The sequence below is a fragment of the Talpa europaea genome, assembly GCF_964194135.1.
Source record: "Talpa europaea genome assembly, chromosome: 13".
Classification (NCBI taxonomy): domain Eukaryota; kingdom Metazoa; phylum Chordata; class Mammalia; order Eulipotyphla; family Talpidae; genus Talpa; species Talpa europaea.
In genome coordinates, this window is record NC_140080.1 from 36,033,970 (window position 1) to 36,061,590 (window position 27,621).

The window sequence follows — 27,621 nt, forward strand, 5'->3', positions numbered from 1 at the left end:
ATTTTGGGGGGATATAGTCATGAGGAGAATTGCTATTCAGTCAAAGGGAGACATGTGCTTATTTTGAGGAAGTGCTTTCATGTTGTCCTCCACAGCAGTGGGGCCACAGTCTAGCCAGCCCTACATGAGGATTTCTCTATTCCTGCCAAATTTGCCATTACTCAGATTTATAATATTTTGCCAGTCTGATAGAAAATGATAGGTTTTTGTTAATTAGCATTTTTCTGATAGTTAATGAATTTGAGCATTTTCTCATATGCTTGTGCACTGAGTTTCTTCTGTTTATTGCCTGTTAATGTCCTTTACCTATTTTTCTATTGCATTTGCCATTTTTTTCTTGTTGATTTGTAAAGTTCTTTCTTCTAGGCATTAATCCTTTGTTGGTTGTAGACATTTTAAATATATTATCCTGTTTTTGTCATTTGTCTGTTATAAGTGTAATATCCTTCCTGATTATGGAGCCTTACTTTTTCTGCATTTAGATTCATCTCTTGTTTTATGCCTCTGGATTATGAATTCAAGTTGCTCATTGAATAAAGTTCTTTAAGATTCATGTCACATAGATGCACACCTTTTTCTTTTGGCTTCATGATTTTGCCCTTCATATTTAGGTTTTTAATCCAACTGATATCTACCACTGATCTACCATTGTATATAGTGTTTCATGAAGATCCAGTTTTATTTTTATTCAGTTGAAAAATGAGTCGCTTCCACCAATATCTACTAAACTGTCCGTTCTTTCCCCCTTGACTTATGAGGCCAACTTTGCCGTATACTCTGTTAGGTTTGCATATCTGAGGTCTGCTCTGAGCTCTATTTCCTTAGTATGTTTATTCTTGGGCTGATACCTCTCTGATTTTAATATGTTGACTTTGAGGCAAGTCTTGGTATCCGGTGGTTTATCTCCTCTCTTTTAAAGGGTTGACTTGCTGCTTGTAGACTTGTATCCTCCTGTGAAAATTCTAGAATAAGATTAACAAGTTTCTCAAAACTTTCATTTTCTTTGGGGTGCCACTGAATTGTATAGATTAATTTGGGGGAAGATTGCATGTTTATGTTATTAAGTCATCTCTTCTAAGAATCCATGTCAGAAGCAGGGAGAGAAGCTAGGAAAGACCCTGTTTTCTCCAGTGTGCAGTTATTTTGTAGCCCCACCTGAGGGATGGTGAGAAAGCCAAGAAGTTGGCAGAGCAGATACATGAGTCCTGTGCAAGAGAGTAAAGGAAGGACAGGCTTTTATACTGTAAGCTGGTCTTTTCCAAGTTTGAAGTTTTCAGTAATAAATGTCACTGTCTACTTAGCTCTAAACAGATTAGTTTGTTTACAGAAATGCTACTCTCCCACTGCTTCACCAGCTGTTGGAAGGCTGAAAGCTGACAGACTGAGACAGAGAGGTCTCAGTCTCCTAATCTTGATTTCATAGTGCTGCTTTTCCTAATGTGAGCATTAGCTCAAATTCCACAGGTTAATCGGATTATTTCAAAGAAATATGCCTGAGTTTTGCCAAACAGCCCTTCTTTTGCACTCGAGGACTTGACTTAACTCTGACCCTCTGGCTTTTCAAGAGAACATTGTAGCTCTTGACTATGCTCCCCACTCTTGTTTAACATGTTCCTGTTGGCGCCTATTTGAACCTTTTACTAGATTTTACTGCAGGAGGTCAGACTTCCTGTAGCTCTGCATTCAGTTCATACTTCTCACAGTTCCTAGGGTCTGAGGTCCTGGGCTACGTGAGTATCAAGGGGTAAGGACACCCAACAGTGGCACCTGTGCCTCTGCCTTTAAGGCATTTATGATCTGCCCTGGAGGTTCAAATGGGGAGATGGTAGACAGATGGCCCGGCCATGAGTGTGGGTGTGTTTACTGTAAAATTCATGCCATCTACGTATGTACCCAGTGTGCAGACAGAATGCCCAGAGCCAGTTGGAATGGGTGTCTGTCTAGACTAGAAAGACTTAAAACATGGAAACTTCTACCTTCCCTTGTCTTCCTCCTCAGAAGAAAATAGAACACTTCCTCTTTGCTTTCCAGTCTTAATCTCTTCATTCCTTCTAGTTTGTTTTTAATCTAGTGTTTTACAAACTTCCTTTGTATTTCTATAATGCTCAAGAACCCCCTGGATTTGTCTTTCAAACTGGGAAATGGGGGGTGGGGTGGGAAGAAGTGATTGGCACAAAAGTGCAAAGCTGGAATTAGTATCTCATCATGTATATGGTCTCCACATTGAGCAGGAGCATGCATACCTCACTTTAAGAAATACAGTCATGAGAAAACAGCACCTCATTCCTAAAACAGCGCCTCATACAGGTTTAAAAACATGTATTTTCACTTGTAAAAATGATAGGAACTCATTGTAGAATATCAAAGAAATATGACAGGACTTTTCAAAGATTCAATAAAATCATCTGTAATACCAGTGCAGAGATATTTCCTTCATGCTATTTTTGTGTGTTGCTGTGTATTTTGGTTTAATTTGAACTATACTGGATATATTTGTTTTCATTTTGTTTTTAAAAATTTACCCATTTTTTCCCACATCATGATAATTGTTTATAAATATCAATTATAATGAGTGTTTCATATTCTGTCATAGGATTACATTGCAGTTTGCTGAACCATTTCCTTTGATCTTTACCTTTTCCTATCATTGGATATCTTTACCACATTTTGACTTGCTGAGTGTCCTTGTAGGTCAGTGTTTGCACACATTCAGACAATTTCCTGTGGGTAGGTGCTGCCATGTGGATAGGAGAGAGCTGTTACCATGGAGGGACTGTGTGAATGATGTGTTAGCACCTGCCTTTGGAGCGGAGGATTGGTGCTGGGCCTCTCTAAGCTTACATTTCCTTTTCTGTAAAATGAGGATAAATAATAACTCCTAGCTCATAAGGTTGCCACAAGGATTAAAGTTCAGCACCAAATCTGGTATATTAGCTAATCAGTACCCAATTACTGTTGGTTATTACCCTTCTCATTATCTGGATGGCAGAACTGCTCCGGAGCAGAGAGCATGGAGGAGATTCAGGGCAGCCACTAGCGCTCTTGCTTTTTTCTTGTGACTGCATTTCTTAAAGTGGGGTATGCATGCTACAGCTCATGCCCAGTCATTTTAGGTTGTCCCCGCCAAACATTTTGAGTTACAGTGTAGATTTATATATTTGAATGTGTTTTCAGGAGAAAATATAAGCACTTATAAAATTCCTGGTTTTCTAACTGTTATTGTTTAGTACAGAGGTCAGTTTTTTTTCAGTCAAGGAGCAGATAGTAAATTACTTTCAGTTTTGTGATACTGTTTTAACTCTGCTCTTAGAGTGTGATAGCAGCCCTAGACTAGGTGGAAATGAGTAAGTGTGGGTGTTCACTAATAAAACTTTACTTACAAAACAGACAGTGAGGAATTTGGCCCATGGACTCTCGTTTGTTAACCCTTAATAAAAGGTTAGGTTTTAAAAATAAGTGTTTAAGTGGTATGAGTTCTGGTGGGTCTCATGAATATGGTGATGAATGGCTGCCATTCGAAGAAATGATCACAACTACCAAGTTTACAAATGAGCAAGCAGGATTAAAGAGGTCAGGATCACAGCATAACTGGGAAGTAATAGAGCCAGTGTTCAAACCAGAGTCTGCCTGATTGCTAGGATTATTATTCCCCTACTATTATCAATGTGCATAAAATCTTTGCTGTGTTCTACCATTCTATGGCCAGCCCATTCCAGCTGGAAGGAGTTTCATGATTGGTCTCTCTTAGTTTTTGAGGGGGCACACAATATTCCTTCTTAATGAGCTGCTTTATTAGAACCATCAGTGCCACTTGCCTCCTGCATGTGAGGCTGAGAGCACAGAGTCACATATTTTAATGACTCTCAAGCTTTCCAGGTACAGAACTATAACATGGCCTGCTACTGACCCACAGGCATTTGGCAACACAACCAGAACTTCTTTATGGCTTGTTCCTGTAACTAATACTTGTCATTCTTAGACCATCATTCACATCAAACTCCAGTATTAAGGCTTACTTATTTCATGAAGACAAGATTGAGGAGCAGGAGAGGAAGTAGGGAGGATATCACTGTCTTTGCTGTTTACCCATTGCCTTGCCCCTGACTTGCACATTCCTTTCATCTCTATGCCTCAGCTTTCCTATATCTACAAAACATAAAAAGGAGATTTGCTTTTGAAGATTGAAGGGAAAGGCTTGATAGGATTACATGGGTCACCATTTTTAAAAGGTTCTAAAGCTTTCAGCCATTAGTCAAAGTCCCCTAGTCTCACAGCGAAGGGCAGAAAAGAGGATTTCTTTTTTCCTCCTACTTCCAGTCACCTTTGCCTTTTGCAGTTAGAAAACCTTGATTGAGAGGTAGAAGGCTGCAGCTGGTAACCAGGATCCCCTGTGGGATCAGAGCCATCCTGTGGCTGCCAGGTCTCCACTGACCGGCGGCTTATAAATAGAATGTTTCCCTTTCTGAACCTGAGAAGGATGGACAGCATTAATGGGCATGGCGGCCTGGCCTCCATGCGCTGGCCCACGAGACAGTCAGCTGAGTGTGCTTCTCCCCAGTTCTCCATCCTGCCTGCCAGACCCCAGCCTACTGAAGGCAGATGCGCCCTCTCTCCCTTCCCTGAATTTCCCTCTGGCTGCCCCTGAGTTCCTCTTGGCCCTTTTCCTTCCTTTCTGTGCCATGGCAGTTCTCTTGCTGCCACATCCATCTCCTGAGCTTATAGTCAGGCAAAATGGTATAATTCTAGCTTTCCTAAGTGCTGACTTTCATTATGGAAAGTATAGGCAAAACCAATTTGCTCTGGCCCACATTTTGAGTCCAAATTCTATTTTGTTGAGCAGTAACACTCCAGATTGGATATATAGCCTGGACTGGGGGGCTGAGAACTCGCAAGAGAGGAAGTTGAAGGAATGTTTGTTTTCTCAGAGGTTTCTTATATGGGTTCCTACCCCTTTTGTTTGGTGAGACCCCTGTTCTTCAAGGGTATAACTGGTGATGCTGCTCTTCTTGAACTCACAGGGACAATCAGAAGCTTGTCCCAAATGACACTTAACAAATACCTCCTCTCTCTCTGCCAAGTTAGACTGACAGATGCATCCAGTGTGTGACTTTGCTATGGCCTAATATCCCCTGTTCCCCTAATGGTGTGGGCTCTGTAACTGACAGCAGGCCATAGCCTGGCAGGTGCAAGTCACCACTTGGCATCCTAGTTTGGTTTTTGGCCAAGGGTAAGCAGGTCACTGACTGTATCTTTTACTCCTAAGGCCCAGTACAAGGCATTGTTGAGGCAGGGACTGAAAGATTTCCCTCACTGCCACCAAATGCAGGTGCTCCATTAGTGTTTATTGAGCACAGACTATGTCCTTGGCAATGTGCTCAGTGTTTGACATACATTATATCACTTGCTCTTTTTAAAAACCCTCTGAGGTAGATGGTATTATTCATCCCATTTACAGAAGAGAAAATGGAAGTTTCATTCTGAATGGCAGACTTGTGGTTACTCAAGTTTATTCCTTCCTGCCTCAATCAGAATATTCAGAGTGTACAACTCACATTCAGCATGTAGGATTCAGCAGAATCTATCTAGTACTACACTACTTCGGGGGGTGTTGAGTAGTGGCTTGGAGCGTGGACCTTGGAGTAACTTTCCACAATATTCCATGTGTGTTTGATGAGATACACTTAAGTTCAGCCTCATGTCTTACTGAGTTTGACCTGGGAAAATGAATGTCTTCAGAGCTAGGTTTCTTTTTCTGTAAGATGAGGATAACTTTAGTATCTATTGATATAAAATTTATTTGTTGGGAGGATTAAATGAGAGTAGGATGGAAATCTTTGTTTCAGTGGTGCCTGCATTCTAAGCAGTCATTTAATGTTGACCTCTGCTGTTATTATCAACATTATCATTATGCAAAACTATTTATATAAAAGTACAACTTTTTGTGTCTTTATGGTACTTTCGACAGATTGTGCTTCACAGACATCGCCTTATTTGATTTTCCACAGTGCCTGATCTTATAGATGAGGAGAAGGGTCAGCGAGGCCAAGTATGCCTGTCTCATACAACCAGTTAATGGGGCCTTGGATTTCAAATTGTAGGCCTTTGATTTTGAATGCCATCTATGTCCCTGCCCTTGGTTAGATCAGAATATGTCATGACCAAAAAATATCCAAGCCATTCCTAAGGCAGATCAAGGTGAGAGAACAGGCAAGTAAAGGCAAGAGAGAGCTAGCTAGGCAGAGGCAATTGGTTTTCTGCTTGAAACACTTCCCTTTTCAGAAGACGGTGATGATCTCCTTTGCTGAAAAATCGTGGTTCAACCACCTATGCCTCAAGACAGAAAGGAATCGAAGCTGTTGAATTATAATTCATTCTCAGGATGACCAGGTCCCCAAACAGGAGACAAATGGTCCTGATTATGCTGGTTGGTGTTACCACGTTGTGCAGTTAGCGTTAATCTTTCACTGCTGTCCTCATTGGAATTCTAGGGTGGATGGGGATATTGCAGATATAAAAAGGAGAGAGGTAAAAAGGAAACACTCTTTCCTCTGCAAGTTGATCTTAAGCCTGTACTATGCAAGAATCCAGACACTGTCACTTTAGCCGCCTGCGTCTTGCTGAGGATTGGAACACTATCCACAGCTGTCGGAGAGCCTCCTTTGACTTGGGCTGGTTTATTCCAGACCAGACAGGGATTTTGTCTCTTCCCTACTTTCTGTTTTCTCCTTTTTCACTCTGTATCCCTCTCTGATGATTTTACTGTGTGTGTCCTCAGAAACCATGAAAAAGAAGATCGGTGTCTGTGTATCTGGTAGGCTATGGAAGGTAAATCTTATTGGCAATATTCATGCTAAGGGGCTGAACTCCAGAAGCTACCATGTGTTTAGCCACCTGCTCACCACTTGAGGTTCCTGGAGTGTGGTGACTTCTTTAATTGTAGGACTTCTTTAACTATTCTTTAACTTGGTGTCTTAGCTGGTAAAATAGTGAATTGTATTTGTCCTTCTTTCAGGAAATATTAAAGCTACTATAATGAACAAGGCAGATAACGTTCCCACTCTTACGAAATTAATTAACTGACAACAGTTAAGCAAGTAAACAAAGCTATACTGTCAGGTGAGATTATGGAGAAATAAAACTGCTACAGTCCCAGCAGAAGATGATGTGGCTTGGATAAAGGTGTTCAAAGCAGAGATGGTGAATTATAGTTGAATTCTGGATATGTTTTTTAGTCATTACTGAGAGGACTGGCTAATGGCTGGGATGTGGGGTGTGAGAGAAAGCAGGGCACGTGGGCCTCCCCTGTGGCGCAGTGGTTGAGCCCTGGGTTGTGAAGCTGCCCGCGGCCTCTGCGGCGCCAGTTCGATCCCCGGCTGCTCCCCGGCCACCGGAGGAGGGTCCCACATGGCGCGCAGACCTCTCCTGCCGCCCGCTGCTCCCCTCAACAGTGTACTTTGGTCCTTCTGCCAGCTCTGCTCCCCGCTCTGGCTCTGGTGAATTCTCTCACCCTCCTGCACTTCTGACTGTACCCAGTGCATGTATAAACAAAGCAAACAAACAAACAAACAAATAAATAAAAACATGCCTCTATTAAAAAAAAAAAGAAAAGAAAGCAGGGCACAGAGATGACTGAACTGAGACTTGCTGGCAGAGTATTGTAGTTCTCATCTTGTCTTTCCGCAAGTGGAATGTAGTGTGGTCAGGGGCACATTAGCACAGTAGCTCCCAATTATGACTTGTGTGTAGCCTCCTTGATTTCTTTTCACATATACATCTACCACCTGTCTTACTACTTACTATTTTTCTTTAAATCAGTTCGCTTTGTATCTAAATTTATTTTTAAAAATATATCATGCTATATATGATATACTTGTAACTTTCTCATATTCATTTAAAATTAAGTATGTGATTAATGCAAATATTTATTTGTGAACTGCTTGGAATCATTTCACAAACTACCAGTTGCACAAGTCAACATTATAGATTAAGATATGTAGCACTGGCGAAGGGGGATGGTGGTATAGATATTGTCACCTAATTAATAGTTAAACATTTCTGTTTGTCTTTAATGATAATAGTTTTCCTTGTTTGGGATATAGTACAGTGTTTTCTCAAGCACAGTCCTCACATTGACTGAAACATAAGCTCTGGGCAAGCATCCAGAATCTGCCATACAACAAGCTTGCCCCTGATTCTCTTGTCTGCTGACTTGAGAACTACCTGGATGGAATAGGAAGAACCTAGAAAATGTGATGCCCAGACTTAGACCCTTTCTGGTAAGTTATGTGAAGCAAGGGAACAGGAGGGAGTAGAAAACACTGATCTTTGGAGTTAACACTGTTAAAATCCTGGGCCATTATCTTCAAAAGTTCTTTAACCTTGTCAGAACTGAGGTTTCCTATCTAAAAAGTAGGTTGATGATGATAATATCATGCATTTAAGTACTTAGTCCAGAGCAACACTGTTTGCTCTCTAAGTGTTTGCTACTGCTACCACCATTAATATCACTTAACGTCAGAAGCCTGGCTTTTCTCATCATAAAAACTTAACAGATATATTGGGAAAATCAAATAAGCTATAATTTATGAAGGTATTCTTTAAACTATAATGTATTATCCTTAATTATGCTCATTAGTGTGGAAACACAGCAAGAAATTATTAGTAAGAATACTAACAGTATTTACCCAATAGGATTATTGTAAGGATAACATGAAACTTGGGCATGAAAAATATTTTATCAGCTGGAAAGTTTTATTCAAATATTAGGATATAGTGACATTCTAATATTGGTTCTACTGGTAGTGACCTTTTATGGAATACCAAATAAGTAACAGTTGCTGTACATTTCATTTGATCCTTCCAATACCCCAGAGAATTATCCCTCACACTACATGAGTGAGGCAGGTGAGTCTAAGAGGGACGAAGTTCCTCACCTAAGATCATACATAACAAGAGGTTCAGAGACAAGATTCTAATCCACGTCTATCTACCTTTATAGCTCATTGTTCTCTTTCCACCACCTACAATTTGTGTCTGTATGACTTCACTTAATATTGAAGTTAGTTCACATTCCCAGAATACCAGTCAGGGAGCAGAGTAGGCAGTGGAGTGGGATGGGGCACAGAGTATGGGGAAACTGTTATGGGATTAAAATTTGGCCATGGGTAATCCCCAAAGTAGAGTTTACACCTGGATAAATAAAAACCAACTGGATACCTTTCCTGGGCCCCACTGGAGGCTTCAGAGAGCTGCTGTGAAAACTGTTTCCCAGAGGACACAGCCAAGGAACCCTGGCAACTCTGGGACATCAGATAATTAAGTGGAAGGACATGGGCTCCTCTGAGTGTGTGAGCCACTTACAAATTATTCTCCAGGTGGATTTTATATTCAGGTTAATATGGATGTTTCTCTTCATTGCTTTTTTTTTTTTAAAAAAAAGATTTTTTTTAAGATTTATTTATTTATTTATACAAGCACTGGGTACAGTCAGAAGCATGGGAGGCTGAGAGAATTCACCAGAGCCAGAGCGGGGAACAGAACAGGCAGACCAACAAAATACACTGCTGAGTGGAACAGCAGGCATGTCAGGAGAGGTCAGCGCACCATGTGGGACCATCGCCTGCGGCCTGGGATCGAACCAGCGCTGCAGAGGCTGCGGGCAGCTTCGCAGCCCAGCGCTTAACTGCTGTGCCACTGGGGAGGCTCTCTTCATGGCTTTTAATGGTGCTGAAATTGATTAAATTCAGAATAAGCTAGGTAGGCCAGACTCTAAAGAGCCAATCGCATTAGGAAATTGAGTAAATTTCTGTGGTGAGAACACGCCCCTGGAGCTGTCCATAAAATGGTGGCCTGCCCACAATAATTCTGAATTATTTTTAAGTATAAAATATATTTAAAATGTATTTTAAATATAAAAAATATATGTATTTATATATTTGAGATATATATATAGATATATAAACTTCCTTTACCTCTCGGTTTTCTCCTTTTAATGCAAATATTCAGCTCTTTTAACAAATTCCATTTCTCCTAGGAAAAAAAATTAAAGGAAAAGTTCAGTAAGTTTCCCAGGGGGAAAATGCTCAGGTTGGGGAAAACCTGTTGAATTCCAGTGACAGGAAAATGGCCATCCATTTCAATGGCTGTTGAGACTAATTCAGTAGATCAGTTTCTACCTTTGGAAAAGGGTTTGTCTTCTGAAGGTCTGTAGATCTCCAGGATTCATGTCTGGGGTAACTTTGGAGTGTGTTCTAGAACACAGTTTACTTAGACACTGTATTCATCAGACAGATGAACCCATGGTGTGGAAAGGTCCCTTCTAGTAAATATTGGTGATTTGGACATTTCTTCCCTCATTTATTGGTTTTAAGAGTATTGAGGATTGAAATAGAACAATAGCAGCTCAGTTATTTTCAGAAAAGGGGTTCCTCCTGTGCTGGAGAAGTGAGGTCTGTTGACTAACACAAAAGTGTCAAGGTAAATACTCCTTTTATAGGGTCTTTCTGGACCCTCAGGCCTGTCTGGCCATTTAAATAGCCCAGTTATCTACCCTTGTCAACCCCAGGTTCATGCCATATGTAGTTCAGTGATGATAACAACTCAATGGATAAGCAAGGAACTTCTAAAAATGTCCAGGAAAGCCTAAACTTGGCTTTGTCTCTTCTGTTTCATGTCTTGGCATGCACAGCTTTTGTTGTTCCTTTCTGTTGGACTCATTCTTGAGGCTGTACTGCTGGGTGGTAATACCTCTTTGTATTGATACAGGAAGGAAGGAAGTGGTTAGATCAGGCCATTCATTTCTTTATTTAACCTTTATATCCTCACAAAAGATGAAAAAGCTGAGGACCAGAAGCTTAAATAACTCATCTATTCTCAGAGGGTTTATATCAGTCAGAATTTGAAAGGTCATTTCAACCACACCATATTACCCCTCAGCAGCTCTCTAACATTCAGTCACTAATTTATTTATTCTTGGATCCAAAATGAGAAGGTACACAAGTTACATGCTTCCACTTTGTTTCCAGCATTATTACAGAGAGTGAAAAACAGATCTAATAGTGAATAAAATAAATTAATAAAGATGCACATGGACCATTGTGTTTATGAATGTATATTTAGTTTGGTAGGCAGACTTTTTTTTTTTGCAAGATCATATAAATAAATGTAAGCTTGCAATCCCTCCTTACTCTGAAGGAGCGATTATGGTGTTATATCAGAGTATATCATGGGGGCATTAGCCTAGGTGGGGAGCTCAGGGAAACCTTTTTTGAGGAATTGACTCTTGAAGAGAAGTCAGAGGAATAGGAGTTACTTGAGCCAAGACACTTCCAGGAGAAAGCCACAGCTTGTGCAGAGAAAAAGTATAGTCAACCAGTGGCTCTGAATACAAGCCAGTGTGGTTGGGTAGCTGAGTTTTGGGGCGTGGCCTGAGGCCCAGATCATGCAGAGATTTGTAAGCCAAGTGAAGGATTTTGCTGTCCTCCCAAGACTTGTGGGGGTTCCATTTAAAGATTTTAAAACAGGGAGGTGATGCAATCAGAATTTTGTCAAGATTGTGGGGGCTCCAATGTGGAGAGCAGTGTGGCAGGGGGGTTAGAGGAGGAGTGAGGAGGCAGCTTCGAAAGTAATTACAGAAGTCCTAGCAACATGATGGAGACCAGAACCACATGACAGAGGGGAAGATGGAGAGAATTTGGCAAAATTAAGAGACAGTAGGAGAAAAAGATGAGGGAATTGGTGATAATTTGGATATGGAGGAGATAAGACAGGAGAGTGCTAAGGGTGATGCGTATAGTTTTGTTGTAGTTCTCATGTAAATACCTCCACCTCCACACCTCATTTTCTTAAGGGTGGAAAGAGCCAGGGAAAGCATCTCAAATGCGGTAGCAGAGGCTGCAGAGCTTGGCAGTAGTGGTTATGTTAAAATCCATGTTTACCTCACCCACCAGCCTCCTTTCAAATAAGAAAATAGTTTGCTTAAATGTTATAATAAATTCATTTAAGCCCCTGAGGTAAAATAGTCAGTTTCTGGATTGAAACTTCCTCTCTCCTCTCAGCATTCATGTCCCAGCCCTGATAACACAAACCCCAATAGTCTGCCAGACATCCTCCTCCCACTTCTAGTTTTGCCCTAAACTTTCCTAGTAAACAGAAGGTCAATACACCTCTCAAGTGTTCTCATGAGAAACGTGAGAAACACAGAACTTTGAGAAAATGGGTTTGTGCAACCCTGGCTCTTTCTTTTCTCTAAATGGAGACCAAAGTGAAACAAGGCTTCAAGAGTTGGGAAATGAAAGTTAAGAGGATGACACATTCCTCACTTGGCAGGTCAACCTGAGTATTTGGTGCAAGCTCTGTGAACATTCATTATACAACATGTGTTGGGCTGCCCTGTGCAAACCCTGGGCAGAGCTGACTTGAGACTGAGGGAATAAGACATGCCAGTCTAGAGCTTAGTGGTAGGACCGTGGATGTCGGGCCTAGGAGGCACAGGTCCTGCAACAACTCATCGCAAGTCCTAGTAAGGGAATAATGCAAGCCTAGTAGATATTTAATGAGAGATTATTTCTGGAGATTATAAGGATACAGAAATTGCAAATAAATCCCTGACCTTTTCTGAGCCTTGGCTCAGTGAAAGAGCTGAATCACCTGCTTCAGGGGATTAAGGATAGCCGCTTCCATCTGGCAAGCTGCTCAGACTTTTTCTGTCATTAGCAAACTGCTTGGTGGTGATGGTGTTCTAAACCTTTTAGTGTGAACTCGCTTTTTAGAGTAGGCGATCTCAATTAACTTAGATTATGTACCTGCTGGGCAGAAATCAAAACTAATAATCAGGTTATGTATGCATTCTAGTCCCTATTGCATTGGTGGCACTGGTGCATGTTAAATAATAAAACAGTTGGTAATCATTAGTACTGTAATCATGACATTATAGGAAACTCAAGTTAATGAGAGTAGAAGTCAACCTGTGTGTCAGGTGCATGCATGTGTATGCATGACAGAGACAGAGATACAGGAAAGTGCCCAGGCAGTGAGCATTATAATAACTGACACCAGCTCCAGTTTAGAAATTTAGAGCAATAATTGATAAACTGTGTTTCACAAGTTGCTTATTGGGGAACTGTCATTTGATAAGAATCCTATTAGCTCAGTTCTATCTACTTATAATACTATGATAATTATCATCAGTGTGCAACTTGAACACATTAGGGGCTAATAGTTACCTTAGTGTATGACTTTGCAATATGTAAATGTTATATTCATTTGAACTTAGACAACTGACAGATACTAATAAATTCTAGGTACATGTGTGGTGTGTAGCATTTGTATAATATTTATTTCAAGAAAAGGAGACTGGGGGTTTAAACAAATTGAAGAACTCATAATGCTAGGAAAACCAAGGAAAAGCATTTACTCAGAGAATTGGGGAGGGAAGAGTATATTTTGCTTTGACATTTTCTAAAGAAGTAATTGTAGTTAATAGAAGTTGGTAGGATTTCAATTTTTTTGGACATACTACACATTTTACTCAGTACAGTATACCTTTTTCTGGATATACTGTACCTTTTTCTGGACATATTTAATTCTTATGAGAATTAAATGAGATAATATATGCATAGTACTTCTAATTGTACTTGGAATATGGTAAGCTTTTAATGAATGCCAGATAATGTTTTTGTTATTCCTGTACCAACTTATTCTTTTCCATTAGACAGTACTTAGTAGGAAAGGATCTGACTTCCAGCAGATCCCAAAGAATAGGTCAAGGGCTAACTTACCTCTGGAGGGTTATCTCTAACTCTGTTCTCACTTCTGCTAGTTGGGCTGATGGCTTTAAGAGCATTTGTCATCTGACCACTAGGGTTGTCATTGTTAGCTGCTAGGTTATTTCCAGTTTTCCAAAACTTTTATCCATGTTCATTAGGGTAAGGAAGCAAAATAGTCTTTGTCTGGACAGTTTATCAATTCCTAGAATAAGACCATGTCCACAAACCAACTTATAAAACACTCAGGTCTGTAATCAGTCTCCACAGCTCCTCAGAACACTGTTCAAAAGAGCAGTTCTTTCTCTCTTAAGCTTCTTTCATTATCATCCCTATGACTAAGCACTTAAGCACTTCCCAAAAGTTGAACTAAAAGACTTCAACTGATTATTGAGTCACAGTTATAAATATTTTGGAAACCTTAAATACAAAAAATAATTTTCCCTCTGACAGATACTTTCCAGTAAGCTGTATTCTGACTACTATATAAAGGAATGAAAACCCTCATCTGCACATGCGGAAAGATGCCCAACATCATCAGTCATTAGAGAAATGCACATGCAAACCACAATGAGATACCATTTCTGTTAGACACCTGATAGAATGGCTGTCATCAAAAAGACAATAAAAGATGTTGGCAAGGATATGGAAATATTGGAGCCCTCCTGTGTGGCTAGTGGGTATGTAAAATGACACAATGCTCTCCAGAAAGCAGTTTGACAGATCTTTAAAACCTAAACATAGCTACCATATAACCCAGCAGTTCCATTCCTAGGCATATATTGAAGAGAAATGAAAATATATGTGCACACGAAGTCTTAGCAAATGTCCCTAGCAGCATTATTTACAATAGTCCCATAGTGGAAACAGCTGATGAATGGATAAGTGAAATGTGGTATATCCAAACAATGGAATGCCATTTAGTTGTAAAAATGAATGACATCTTGATACAATGTAGATAAACTTGAAAACATGATATAAGTGAAAAAAGCCAGGCACAAAAAGCCACATGTTACCTGATTCCACTTATATGAAATGTCCAGAATTGGCAAATCTCTTGAAAGAGAAAGTAAATGAATGATTTCTAGAGGCTGAGGGAAGAGGGGATCTAGGGGATGACTGCTAATGGGCATGAGATTTTTTTAGGGTTGATGCAAATATAATGGAACTAGTAGTGATTGATGCATAACTTTGTAAATACAATAGAGTTTGCTGAACTGTAAGATTTAAATGGTTAAACTTTATGGTATGTGTAGTATATACCAATAAAGCAAGTATTTATAAAATGTTCCCCTAGATTCCCACAGATATTTGGCCTATGTATCATCATTAGTTATTAAATTTGGAAAATGCTTACTGCATGAGTTAATTGAGGTTCATTTGGAGGAATGATTTCTCTCTGTCTTGCAACTTCTGCTCATAAGGCTCGATATAACACAATTTTGGAGTAAGTGCTTGGTTTTTACTAGAAACTCAAGGGATTGAGTCAGGAGACTCCTTACAGCATTAAGAAAATAAAAGTAGGGCCTTCCTGGTGGCTCAAGGGGTTAAGACGCAACCTATGAGGCTATCCACAGCCACTGCAGCATGTATACTATCCCTGGCCAGGGAGCTACCCACATGGCACAGAAGACCTCTCGTGGTTCGCCTGCTGCTCCCCTCAGCCATGTATTTCAGTCAGTCTGCCTGTTCTATTCCCCACTCTGTCTCTGGTGAATCCTCTCACCCCCTACACCTCTGGCCTGTGCCCCCCAATTCTTGTATGCATAAATGGATAAAACCTTTGGGGGAAAAAAAGAAAAGTAGTGGTTTGCATAGCAGGTCATCATCAGGGAGAAAAACATTGCTTTCCCCCTTTTCTGCTGCTCTGCTTACTATTCTAGAGCCTGACTGTGTTTATAATAGATACCACTATCAATAAGTATTCATGTAAGAACAAGAGCTCTTTCCTTTAGGGAAATTAGTGTTCCCTGTTAGTTTGATTTGGGGACTTCTCAGTGACTTTGTTTTAAAGGACTTTTATCTTCATTGGATCTAAGTTGATCCATATAATCAAGAATTAGAGTAAGTTTCTCTTTGGATTAGATCCAAGATAAATTCAAGTTCTGCTTATTTCTCATATTTTACAATTTCATTGCATGTTCTGGGAGGATGCCAAATTATTTCTGAATTCTCACCTTCCTACTTTATGCCATTCCCTGCTGCACTCTGAACTTTAGTTTTTCCTGATGTCCTCAGGAGGTCAAAGATGAACCCATTTTTAAAGATTACCACACACACTTCAGGAGGTCAAGGATGAACCCATTCTTTTTTTTTTAAAGATTTATTTATTTATTTATACAAGCACTGGGTACAGTCAGAAGCACGGGAGAGTGAGAGACTCACTCCAGAGTCAATCCAGAAAACTGCCCTAAATATGACCCTAAGTTAGAAAATTAAAATCTTGCTCAGGTGACTTGACAAAAAGAAAAATACAGAAAGAAAAAGTGACTCAGAGAAAAATTAAAACAGCAAACAACTAATAAGCTACTCAAAGAGGAGCACCAAGGCTATAGAGTCACCCTTCATATGATAAGGCAAGAGGCAGGGATGGAGTTTTCCACCTACTCCTAAACCCACTAGTGTCAAAGAATAAATAATCAGCAGTAGCAACTTCTCCCACAGCCCAGAACCCCACAAGTTTCCTGACAACAAGGCAGGAAACCTACAAAAAGTCATACCCATACTGGTAATCCGGTGTGTGTGGTAATCTTTAAGAATGGGTTCATCTTTGGGCCTCCTGGTGGCACAGTGGTTGAGCGCTGGGCTGCGAAGCTGCCCGCAGCCTCAGCAGTGCCTGTTCCATCCCTGGCTGGCCGGCGAAGGTCCCACATGGCCCGCAGACCTCTCCTGTCTCACCTGCTGCTCTGCTCAGCAGTGTATTTCAGTAGATCTGCCTGTTCTGTTCCCCGCTCTGTCTCTGGTAAATCCTCTCACTCCCCCACACCGTTGGCCTATCCATACTCAGTTCTTGTATGCATAAATAAATAAATCTTTAAAAAAGATGTTTAGTGTTGTAAATCTCTCTTTATATGCAATATAATGATAATGATGGTATCAGCCTAGTGGGCTTGCATCCATTAATGCAATTAATCTATAATCAAATAATGCAATTAATTATAATCTTATAAAATGCTTTCCCAACATTTATTGAACAGTTCATTTATGCTTTTTGAAGGATACCAGCAAGTGAAGTATTTGGTTCTACAGCTTCTGAAATAACAAAAACAATTTAAAAGATCACTGAGATTCCTTTGATAAAGTGCTGTACTCTGTGTTGTTTTTCTCAGCTATCAATTGAGAATAATTGGGTAGATTATCCTAGGAGAGTAATTCTTACTATGAAAATTAAATGAGTTAATATATGCACAGCAGTTCTAATTGTACCTGGAATATGGTAAGCTTTCGATCTCTGGTGAATCCTTTCACCCCCCACACCTCTGGTCTGTACCCCAGTTCTTGTATGCATAAATATATAAATCCTTAAAAAAATAATAATAATCGATGAATGCCAGATAACTTTTTTGGCACTTCTGTACCATTGGTGAGGAAAATTAAAAGCATATGTGGCCACCCCATGGGCCTGATGCATGCTAGTTGGACAAGCCTTGTTTGAGGTTGATTTGCACAACCAGCAACTTGACTGCCCTTCTCTTCCTCTTTCAGCTGCACAGTTGGACAGCATTGGCTTCAGCATAATCAGGAAATGCATCCACGCTGTGGAAACCAGAGGTAAAGTAGTTCAACAGATGGCATTGTTCTCAGTGAAGGTCATGCATCTGGTGAGGCGTCAGACCTGTTACCTGCTGTTTCCCGATTTTAAGTGACTCATTAACTCCCCAAGTGCCATGTCAGTGTGTTTTTGCAGCAGAGGCTTTCAGCAATCATGGCGTCATTCGCCTTTTTGATTGATCAAAGAATGTGTTAAATTCATACATATCAGATACATAGGATGTAAGGAATCCAGTTACTAAAATTTCCATTAAAAATTTTAAAAATATAATGTGATATAATATTATATATTTTTTGTTAACACTTTAACAGATTAGAATGCTGGGTCTGACTGCTAGCATAGACCTGAAATAGGGATATTTCATGATGTCTGTAAGTAATTATAAAGTTTCTTGGAAATATCAGTGATTGCTGACCAGGTTGTAGATACTGCTAGTATCACTGATTTGTTACATCATAATGGACAGGAGTGCTTAAGTTTAGTTACAGGTTAGTAAAAAAATAAAGATGTATTAATTTTCCTGTCTGAATTCATAGATAACCTGAATTCTCTAGTGAACTTCATGGGGGGTCTGTATGCCCCATGTTAAGAATCCTGCCCTTGGGCTGTAGTCCCTGGGGAACATCTGGGTAGGGAGAAGGGGTCTGCAGTGGTGCTGTGGGCAAACTCTGCCTAAAGCATGTTGGCCTTCCACAGGTTTTTGAGCAGGACTTTGAGATCAGGAAAGCTCATGGTCTTCATCCCCCAGAAGAGATTGTTACAAAGGAGATGCCTTTGTTCTGGAGCTTGGAGCTTTGAATGCACTGGTCTATTGTTCCCCTGAGAATAGCTAATAACTATCCTTCCACTGGATTTGATTTGAACTTTTGTCAAGTCAATAAATAGAATCTTATTTATTCTACAGCCTTACAACCCACCAGCTCCTTTTATTTGTTGGAAAGAGGTTTTCTTTTAAAGCAGGATCCATAGCTCTTACCTACTGAGAAGTATAAACACCTTTATTAAGGTTATAAAGCATTTGAGTAGAGAAGGAAAACAAAACTAATCTTATGAGCCTCTACTTCTATGTAGCCAGTCAAAAAAAGATTCTTCCCAAGGTAATTATTTTAATATATGCTAACATTTCTTAAATGATGGCAAATTTCCACTACCTTGCTTTAATAAAGAGTTAAAGCAGCTTGCAAAGATATGTAAGATATAGCCAGAGATATAAAGTTGAAGTAGGTAAGATTTCTGGGAATTGATCTGGAGGAAATAAGGACATGGGCCAGGCTGAGCCCTAAGGATGTTTACACAAGGGTGGTGTTAGGTGAAAAAGCAGAATCTGACCAAATGTCTCAAAAAATTGGTTAAATCAGCAGTGATACAGCCATGTAGTAAAAAAAAAAAAAAAAAAAAGTAGGAATCACTAAAAGTGCAGTGAAAATACATTTGTTGACTTCCAGGGTTTCTATTGTCTACATTTAGTGAAACATGCAAATTATAAATCAGCCTGTCTAGTATGAACCCGTTCTGGGGCTGGTGGAGTGAATGGAAAGCCACATCTGCACAGGTATCATTATGTTGTCAGTGTCTGCTATTTTGCACTGTCTTCTTTGCCTTATTTATTTGCCTTAACTGCAGTTTTCTAAATTTTAAAAAATATATATTACTAAGGTAAATTTTCAACAGATATTTTGATTTACTTTTCATTTTAAAGAATGAAAAATAAGGAATAACAAAGATACAGGCTTAAAAATTAGGCCACAAATAAAACCCCCCCCCTCCCCGTATCCCCTCCCTCCTACCCAGCAAGCCCATCCCTAGGAAGTCATATTCTTGCCTGAAGGGGGCCACTTGTATATCTCAGTTTTCAGTAGCTGAAAGCAAGAGGGAAATCTAATCATTTAAAATCTTACAAGGCCTCCCCAGTGGTGCAGAGGGTTGAGCACAGCGCTGTGAAGCTATCCACAGCCTCTGTAGTGTGGGTTCGATTCCTGGCTGGCCAGGGAGATACCCACATGGCTTGGCAGACCTCTCCTGTCTTGCCCACTGCTCCCCTCAGCAGTGTACTTCAGTCTGCCTGTTCTGTTCCCCCCTCTGTCTCTGGTGAATCCTCTCACCCTCTGGTGCCTCTAGTCTGTATCCCAGCTATTGTATAAATAAAATAAATCTTAAAAAAAAAAATCTTACAGATTCTGTGTGGTAAATGCAGACCAGTAGCTAGAAGGAAACCTTTTTGTGATCTAAAACCAGAAAATATATGCAACAAGTAGCAGAGGAAGACAAGGGACACCATATTGGTTGGGTCTCTTAGCTTCTGTCTCCTTGTCCCCTACCCCCTGTAAAAGGAGGGTAGCAATGATATGTTTCAACTTCTAAGTAAGTTTTCTTTTAGCACAAAGAGGAAATAAGAACAGTGTGAGTGAAATACCATTTTGGCATTAATACTTGAAGGAAATGGCTATTACCCTATTGCATTGCATGTATGTACACCTCTATTTGTGGTGAGCAGCCCTCCCATACTCTGGGGTTTGTTAATAATCTGGACTTGTGTCAAGTCCCAGGAAAGCACAAGACAAAAGCAGTAGAGACACTTGAAAAAAGACTAGCCCTTCCTGTTGCCACTTTATCAAATAATGCTTTTGATATTGAGTAATTTGAGCCCCAGCCCTTAGATTTTGCGCAGGGACCTCCAGTGCATGAACCATGCAGGACAATGTCCATGCTTTGACAGATCCTTTTCATCTATAAAATCCTATCATTCCAGGCCAATTCCTTTTACTTCTATGAAATAATTCCAGAATAAGCCTTTCCCCTAATTTCTTCCAAAGTAATGGCCCAGATGGAGTGTAACACAATATTTTATTCATTTCTCTCTTGCATCATATATATTGATGCTGGAGATACAGTCAGTGGTTAAACAGAATGTACTGGGATTGCAGGAATGCAGTGATATAATGGACTTAATATTACAGTTATAGAGAAAAAGACAAACAAGAAACCAAATAAGGAAGATAATTTTAGACGTTGGTAACTGCTCTCAAGAAAAAGAAAACAGGGTAAGGGACCAGCCAGTTGTGGTGGGAGTGAGATGCCTTAGATTGAAGAGGTAAATTGAAGCTGAGAACTTAATGTTCTGGAGACAAGTGTCTTCCCAGGTAGAGGAAATAACAGTGCCAAAGCTTTGAGCTTGATCTCTTGGAGTAACAGTAAGGCCAGAGTGGCTGGCACAGAGTGAAGGTGATCACGATCAGTTTTGATTGTGGTCAAAATGCAGTGGGAAACCCTTTGGAAGATTTTAAGAAAAGAGTTGATTTGAACTGACACTTGAAACGTTCTCCAACGTTGGTTGGAGAATATACCTTAGGGAAATAGGATAGTAAGCTAGAGACCATTTAGTTGAGAGGTGTCAGATGTGATGGTTGAGAACTAACAAAAAAGAACAAGGTCTTTTCATGTTGCTTGGTCTACCTGTCCCCTTTTGTAAATTGTACAGTGGTTGATTTCATCCTTTCTCATAAATGAGCAAAGAGTACTGAGGCAGGCTAGTGTTTGGTTCTTTGTTTAGGTGTTTGGGGATAGACCCCTTTTAGTCCACTTTCCTTGTTTTGAATTAAGGAGATCCTTTTTCTTTATAAAGAATATTGCAGTATAAGTGAGAGGATTTTGTAATTGGCTAACATTCTCTAAAACTAAAAACCTCCTTGTACCTCAGTATTTTCATTCCATGTGTGAAAATAGATTGTAAATTATTCTTTTCTGTAGTAATGCATTTTTAACATGTCAATTTTGGTGTTTTAAGTTTAAAAAACTGGTTAAATAAGACATCTGAAAAACATATATTTTGCATCTTTCAAAACTCTACAGATGCTGCCTTTGGCAAGAGGAGAGGAAGGTTTCTTTTTCCTCTGATGACTGAGCTAACATGAGGGCTGAAGTGTGCAGCACACCCGTGAAATCCTAGACAGCTGTACCAAATCCCACTCCTTTGCTAAGAGCAGAACTGAGTGACAGAGGACTTTAATTAGAGCGGCTTTTAGAAGAACTGAGAAAATGAAAAAAAAGTGCACTTGGCTGGGTTGACTTGACTTTTGTTCTGACGTGCCTCTAATTAAATCATCACTGTTTCTCTTCTCAGGGATCAATGAACAAGGGCTCTACCGAATTGTGGGGGTCAATTCCAGAGTGCAGAAGCTGCTGAGTGTTCTGATGGGTGAGTGCTCCAGTGGCTCGGCCAGGCAGGGCCTGGGGGATTACTGTGAAAAGTCACCAGGCCTGTGAATATTGTCAGCCTCCTATGAATTAGGGGGTGTTGAGGTAACTCCCAGAAATCCACTATCCCATTTACTAATTGTCCTGATGTCAGGCTTTATGGAAAGAGGTACCAAGCAGTACCAGACAAAACAAAAAATGGCAGGTCCAAGATACCACACCTTTCAGTTTGTGGACTCAGCCGATGCCAGTGTAAGTGGCGCTGGGTTGCTCATGTGACTACCACACCCTACTCTGTCTTTAATAACTCATGACTCCCTCTGCCTTCTTAGGAGACAGGTATTTAGTGGGCACACCCAATGCCTAAAGAAGGGCATCCTTCGAGCCCACAGAGTGCTTCATAGCTCATTTCCTGTGACTGAGAAGGTGTCATGTGACTCCCAGATAGAATGTATATAAGCAGATCATTCTGATCCTCTTTGCTTCTACTAGAGAGCAACCTGTTCTCTGTCATTGGAGCAGCAGAACTTTGCAGCTGGCTGACATTAATATAAAACCCCTGTCTTCAAATGTGCTGTATTTGAATCAAGAACTCATGAGCCCAAATCACTTAGGTTGCAGGTTTTCTATATTTTTAGGTATGATTACAGCCAGCCTCAGTGAGTCACATGGATCTAAATGGCAAACAGATCAGATTTCAGAGAGCAGTGACTGTTATTTATCCCTATGGAAGCACTTGTAGAGATGGACTATCACTTGGGGTCCCCATTCAGTGTTTTGGACAGGGCTCTATTGTATTACTAGACATAGTGATTTCTTTTGTCTGAAACTATTAGTTTGAGATGCTGTTATGTAGAGGATTTGTTTTTTGGTTCATATTTGAGATTTTTAAATTAAACTTACTTTGCTATATTAAAGATTTTATCCCAACAATATATTAATACAATAAATTTGCTCAAAATGCAAAAAAAAAAATAGGTAATTGTAGATTCACATGCAATTGTAAGAAATAATACCAAAAGATCCTGTGTATACTTTACCCATTTTCCTCCATTGGCAATATCTTGCTAAACTATAATGAAGTATGACAACCAACCTGCAGAAGAATTTTAAAGATTTCTGGACATCCTTTTATGGCAATATCCATCTGCCTTCTCTCACCTCATCCTCTATCACTAATCTCTTCTCCACTTCTATAATTTTATCATATCAAGATTGCTGTATTAATGGAATTATATAATATTAACCTTTTAGAATTGGTTTTTTACAGTCAGCATAATTCCTTGAGATTTATTCAAGTTGTGTATATTGTTTGTTCCTTTTCATTGCTGAGTAGTACTCCATTATATAGATGTACAACTCTTTAACCATTCACCTGTTGAAGGACATCTGGATTGTTTCCAGTTCAAGGAATTTATTAATAAAGCTTCTTTAAATATTTATGTACAGGTCTTTAATGAACATTCATTTATTTTAGTGGAATAAATGTAAATGCTGGGTGATTGGTCATATGGTTAATTTTTGAAAAATTCTAGTGTAAGGGAGAATTAAGTCTAACAGATATTGAACCTCAGTTTTTCATTTATAATAAGAGCTACAAACATTTGTGAAACATCTGCTTTCTGAAACAAATTATCTGGTGCTGGATATGGAACTTTGGAAACAATCAGTCCTTGTCTGCAAAATGTCCTGATAGGGGAAAAGAAACACACATATGATATCTGTAATGTAGCATACAGTACAGGTGGCCAACATGAGCTGGCTCTGGACAATTGAATTGTGAAGATGAGAAAAGAAGAATTCAGATTCAGGCAATAGTCCTAGAAATGGCATGGAGTATAGAAATTATGGTCTGTGGTAACTATAGCATAGGGTATGATTATTTTAATTATTATTTCAGTATTTCAGAGGTTTTGAGACTGGGACAGGAGAGTTAAAACCAAAAAGCTAGCATGACCCCTTTTATTGAGAAACTTGTATACTATGCTAAGAAGTTTTTGTTTTGTTTTGTTTTGTTTTGTTTCTATAGGAAGCAAAACACTATTAAAAGTTTCTAAAGTACTGGTACCATATGTCTTAGGACTCTTTTGCATACAATGTTCAGAAGACAATTAAGAAGAGTTTAGGGGAAAGCTAAAAGGCACTTATTTGCTCACATTACTGGTAAGTTCAAGATGGCAGAAACATGGCAGAGTCTACCAACTCCTGTTTGCTAGAGCCTTTCCTTTCCTTTCTTCTGACTTATTATCCATGCCTCTACTTGTCTTGGTACTGCTGTGTTCTCTGTGGGAATGTCCCAAATAGCCTGGCCTCAGAAGCCCTCGGGGCTTGCATTACTGAGAGGAGAATGTCTTTCTGATAGTTTAAGCAGACAGTCTCAGAGAGGACTTTAATTGGTCATTTTGACCATTCACATGATTTATTTCTCAAGCTCAGTCTAGTCACATGACCTAGAGCAGATGAATCTGGAAGGCTTAGATCCTGTTTCTCTATCTAGTGATGGGGGGACAACTGTGGAGGGACGGGTTGGGGAGGGTCTTAGTCCATTGAACTTGATAACCTGAGCAGGATTAACAGAATGATAGAGGAGTGCTTTCCAGAAATAATGGCTGCTGGGTGCATAAAAAAGTACATCCAACGTAGATGTAACTAGATCCGATTCAGGTTTTAGGATGATAATGCTGGCAGCATGATCAATATATTTGATCATGAAAGACCAGAAGGGAGAAGACAGTTGCAGTAGATTAGGGCAGAACACAACCCATTAAGGCATGAACCAAATAGCTGCTCCGAGGTCAGGAAAAAAGGACTGGCTTAAAATAATTGGAGAGAGAGAATCAACAGGACTTTGTAACCAACTGAATATGAAGGCAGAGAGATTTCAAAGACAACAGGTTATTATGTAAGGTGACACTAATGAAAAGAAACATGACTGGTTTGCTAATCTAAAAAAGAACCACTTTAACTGAGTAGTGCTAAGCAGAGTGGTATGAAAGGATCTTGTTTATATCACTTCTCTTAGTGGCTGTTGATCAAGATATGAATCCTTTTCTCTTCTTTAGTTTTATGAAGGATAGAGAAAAGAATCATGATCATCTAAGAAATTTCAGTTAGTGGATACTAATAACTAGCAGCGGAAAGTTAAAAGGTAGTGGCGGGATTTTATGGATAGACAGGGATCCAGATTGAGGTTCAGTCAGAGCGAGAGTGGCCCGAGGAACAGAGGTAGTTGAGAGTTGAGAATGGTATCCATAAATCTCACCATTACTTAGTTAAACAGTTTGGATCTTTGAATTGAGGGATCGCCCATTAACTAAGAAGAATCCAGACCTAAAGGAGGAGCTCCATCTCCCTTCCCTTTGGCTAACATGTTTTCATCTTCATCAATACTTAGTACTGGTACTAAACTGGGACAGACAGGAGTAAAATAAGCATGATTCCCGTACTTCAGACATCTCTCTGAGATAGCTGGGCTGAGTGTGAACCAGCCATTCACTAATCCTTTATTATATATTCATGGCATACCCTCGCATGTGCTAGGCACTATGAAAGGATTGGTTTCTCAGAGGCTCTCAAAAGTAAAAATCAAAATCAACAAGCAACTATAAACCAGGGACACACTATAGGGGAGAGAAAAGGGAGTTGGATCAAAACAAGGGTGGTGGGAATTGTATGGGGACTATAACCAAGATGAAAATGCATACATTGTGCAAAAATGAAGAATAAGTAAGAAATATATAAAATAAAAAGAAAACAAAAGATGAAAAAAAAAGTGGAATAGTGCATTTTCATTATTGACAATATAGGTTAGGATGAAGTAAAACCAGAGACTTCCTTTGATCACTTTATTTCTGTGCCCTTAATGCCGTGGGAGGCTAAGATTGGAAGAAGAAAATAAGAACCACTGCTTTGAAAAGAGTTTCTTTTTACTGATTTGAATTTCTTAAGAACATTCACCAGGATTTCTCACAGAAAATGCAGTTTGGTCTAGTGCTAGTGTCAGAACAAGATCTGTCCTTGATCCCTTCCTCCCAGTAACAGTAATCATTAGTCTCTGAAGAGTAAAAGGACCCCGGGTAGACAGACGTGTATATTCCTAGAAATAGAGTATCTTCATGTCTGTATGGTTTGTTTTTTCCCTCCCCTTCACTGTTTTTTATTTATTTATTTATTTATTTTTTATATATATATAGAGGCATGTTTTCTTTCTTTATTTGTTTGTTTTTGTTTATACATGCACTGGGTACAGTCAGAAGCACGGGAGGGTGAGAGAATTCACCAGAGCCAGAGCGGGGAGCAGAGCAGGCAGAAGGAACGAAGTACTCTGCTGAGGGGAGCAGCGGGCGGCAGGAGAGGTCTGCGTACCATGTGGGACCCTCCTCCGGTGGCCGGGGAGCAGCCGGGGATCGAACCGGCGCCGCAGAGGCCGCCGGCAGCTTCGCAACCCAGCGCTCAACCGCTGCGCCACCGGGGAGGCCCCCACCTCTTGACTGTTAAGTGAAGATAAATATTTCCAAATTTTAGCTCAACCTTATTTTTTTGTATATAAATCAATTTCTTCCTGTATCTCTCTATTTTAAATAATTATTTTTCTGATTAAAATTATGAGTAGTCATTGCAGCAAATTCAGAGAAATACAAAAATTAGAAGAAAATAAAAGTTAGACCAATTAGAGATAATCTGTCGTTAATTTTTCATATTAATAGAGCCTTTTAAATATAATATTCTATAACATAATAGATACTATTTGCAAAGTTAGAATCGCACTGTGAATAGATGTTGCTTTTTAATAGACTTTTTGCATGTAACAGTGCGGACTGTCTGTTTTCTGATGTTACTGAAGTTCTTCTGGGGTGTTGTTTTGGTCAAGTGTCGTGTAAGAAAGTACTGTGCTCTTGCTTGACACATCATTCAAGAAAGCACTCTGGTGAACATTCCAATAGCCATAGAACTGCAGAGGTTGACAGCATGCTTTTTGGAGTGAGACAAATTACAGTTTCACTGTTTACTCATTTGACCTGACACAAATTATTAAAACCCTCTAGTCTTCTTTCTCATGCTCTATAATGATAGTTCCTGCCTCTTTAATAATGTGAGGATTAAATGAAAAGACTCATGTGACTTGCTCAGTCCAAATCCTCTGCGATAGTCAATAAATGTTAGCTTTTCTTATTTTTTAAATTTTTTAATGCATATTTAATTATCTCCTTAAGGCTTATTTCAAGATAAAAAAAATTAAGGTGTTGAAGTGCTAGGTCAGTGTATGCACATGTTTCCATAGTTATTCTCAAATTTGCTGTCTGAAAATTATGAGAGGAGTGTCCTGTACCTTACATCCTGTATTTCTTTTTTGCATATAAATTATAAATCCTTTTTATTTAACTTTGCATTTCTGTAATTCTGCATGGATAGTTTTCTTAGCCTATTTTTCTATCAGTGTGTTCCTCTTTTGATTGTAAGACATTTTTACATATGGATGTTATGTTACCAGTATTTTTTCCAAATTATCATATATCTTGAACTTCACACTTCTTTTGTTTCTGTTTTGTCTTACTAATACTTTCAAACATTTAGGAAGTTCAATATTTTATGAAGTTATTTTTTTTTCTAGGTGGATTCCGCCTTTAGAGACATTCCCCATTCCAATATTACAAAAACTTTTTAACTTAAATTTCACTTGGAATATATACATTCAAAATGGAAACTACCTCTCTTTTTTCCTCAACTACTACTCTAGTTTACCAATAATCATATAATAAAAAAATTTCCCTTTTATCACCTTTTAAATGTTACCATCTAGTCATTCTTTTATATATATCGGGCCCTGATGGAGCTTTTACACTTTTTTCTAAGGAAAAATGTTGTTGTTCTATAGTTCCCAGTCTTAGAAAT

General features: G+C 39.4%; 1 protein-coding gene across 1 annotated transcript in view; it reads left to right on the forward strand.

Annotated features, from left to right (window-relative positions):
* The window catches only part of ARHGAP26 (Rho GTPase activating protein 26), a gene marked incomplete at its 3' end in the record, with an annotated part of 427,812 nt that overhangs the window by 225,885 nt on the left and 174,306 nt on the right, over positions 1-27,621 (forward strand). The window contains exons 13-14 of the mRNA XM_084252634.1: positions 17,469-17,534; positions 21,656-21,730. Coding sequence (XP_084108760.1) covers positions 17,469-17,534; positions 21,656-21,730 — 141 coding nt within the window. The remainder of the gene's footprint in view (positions 1-17,468; positions 17,535-21,655; positions 21,731-27,621) is intronic.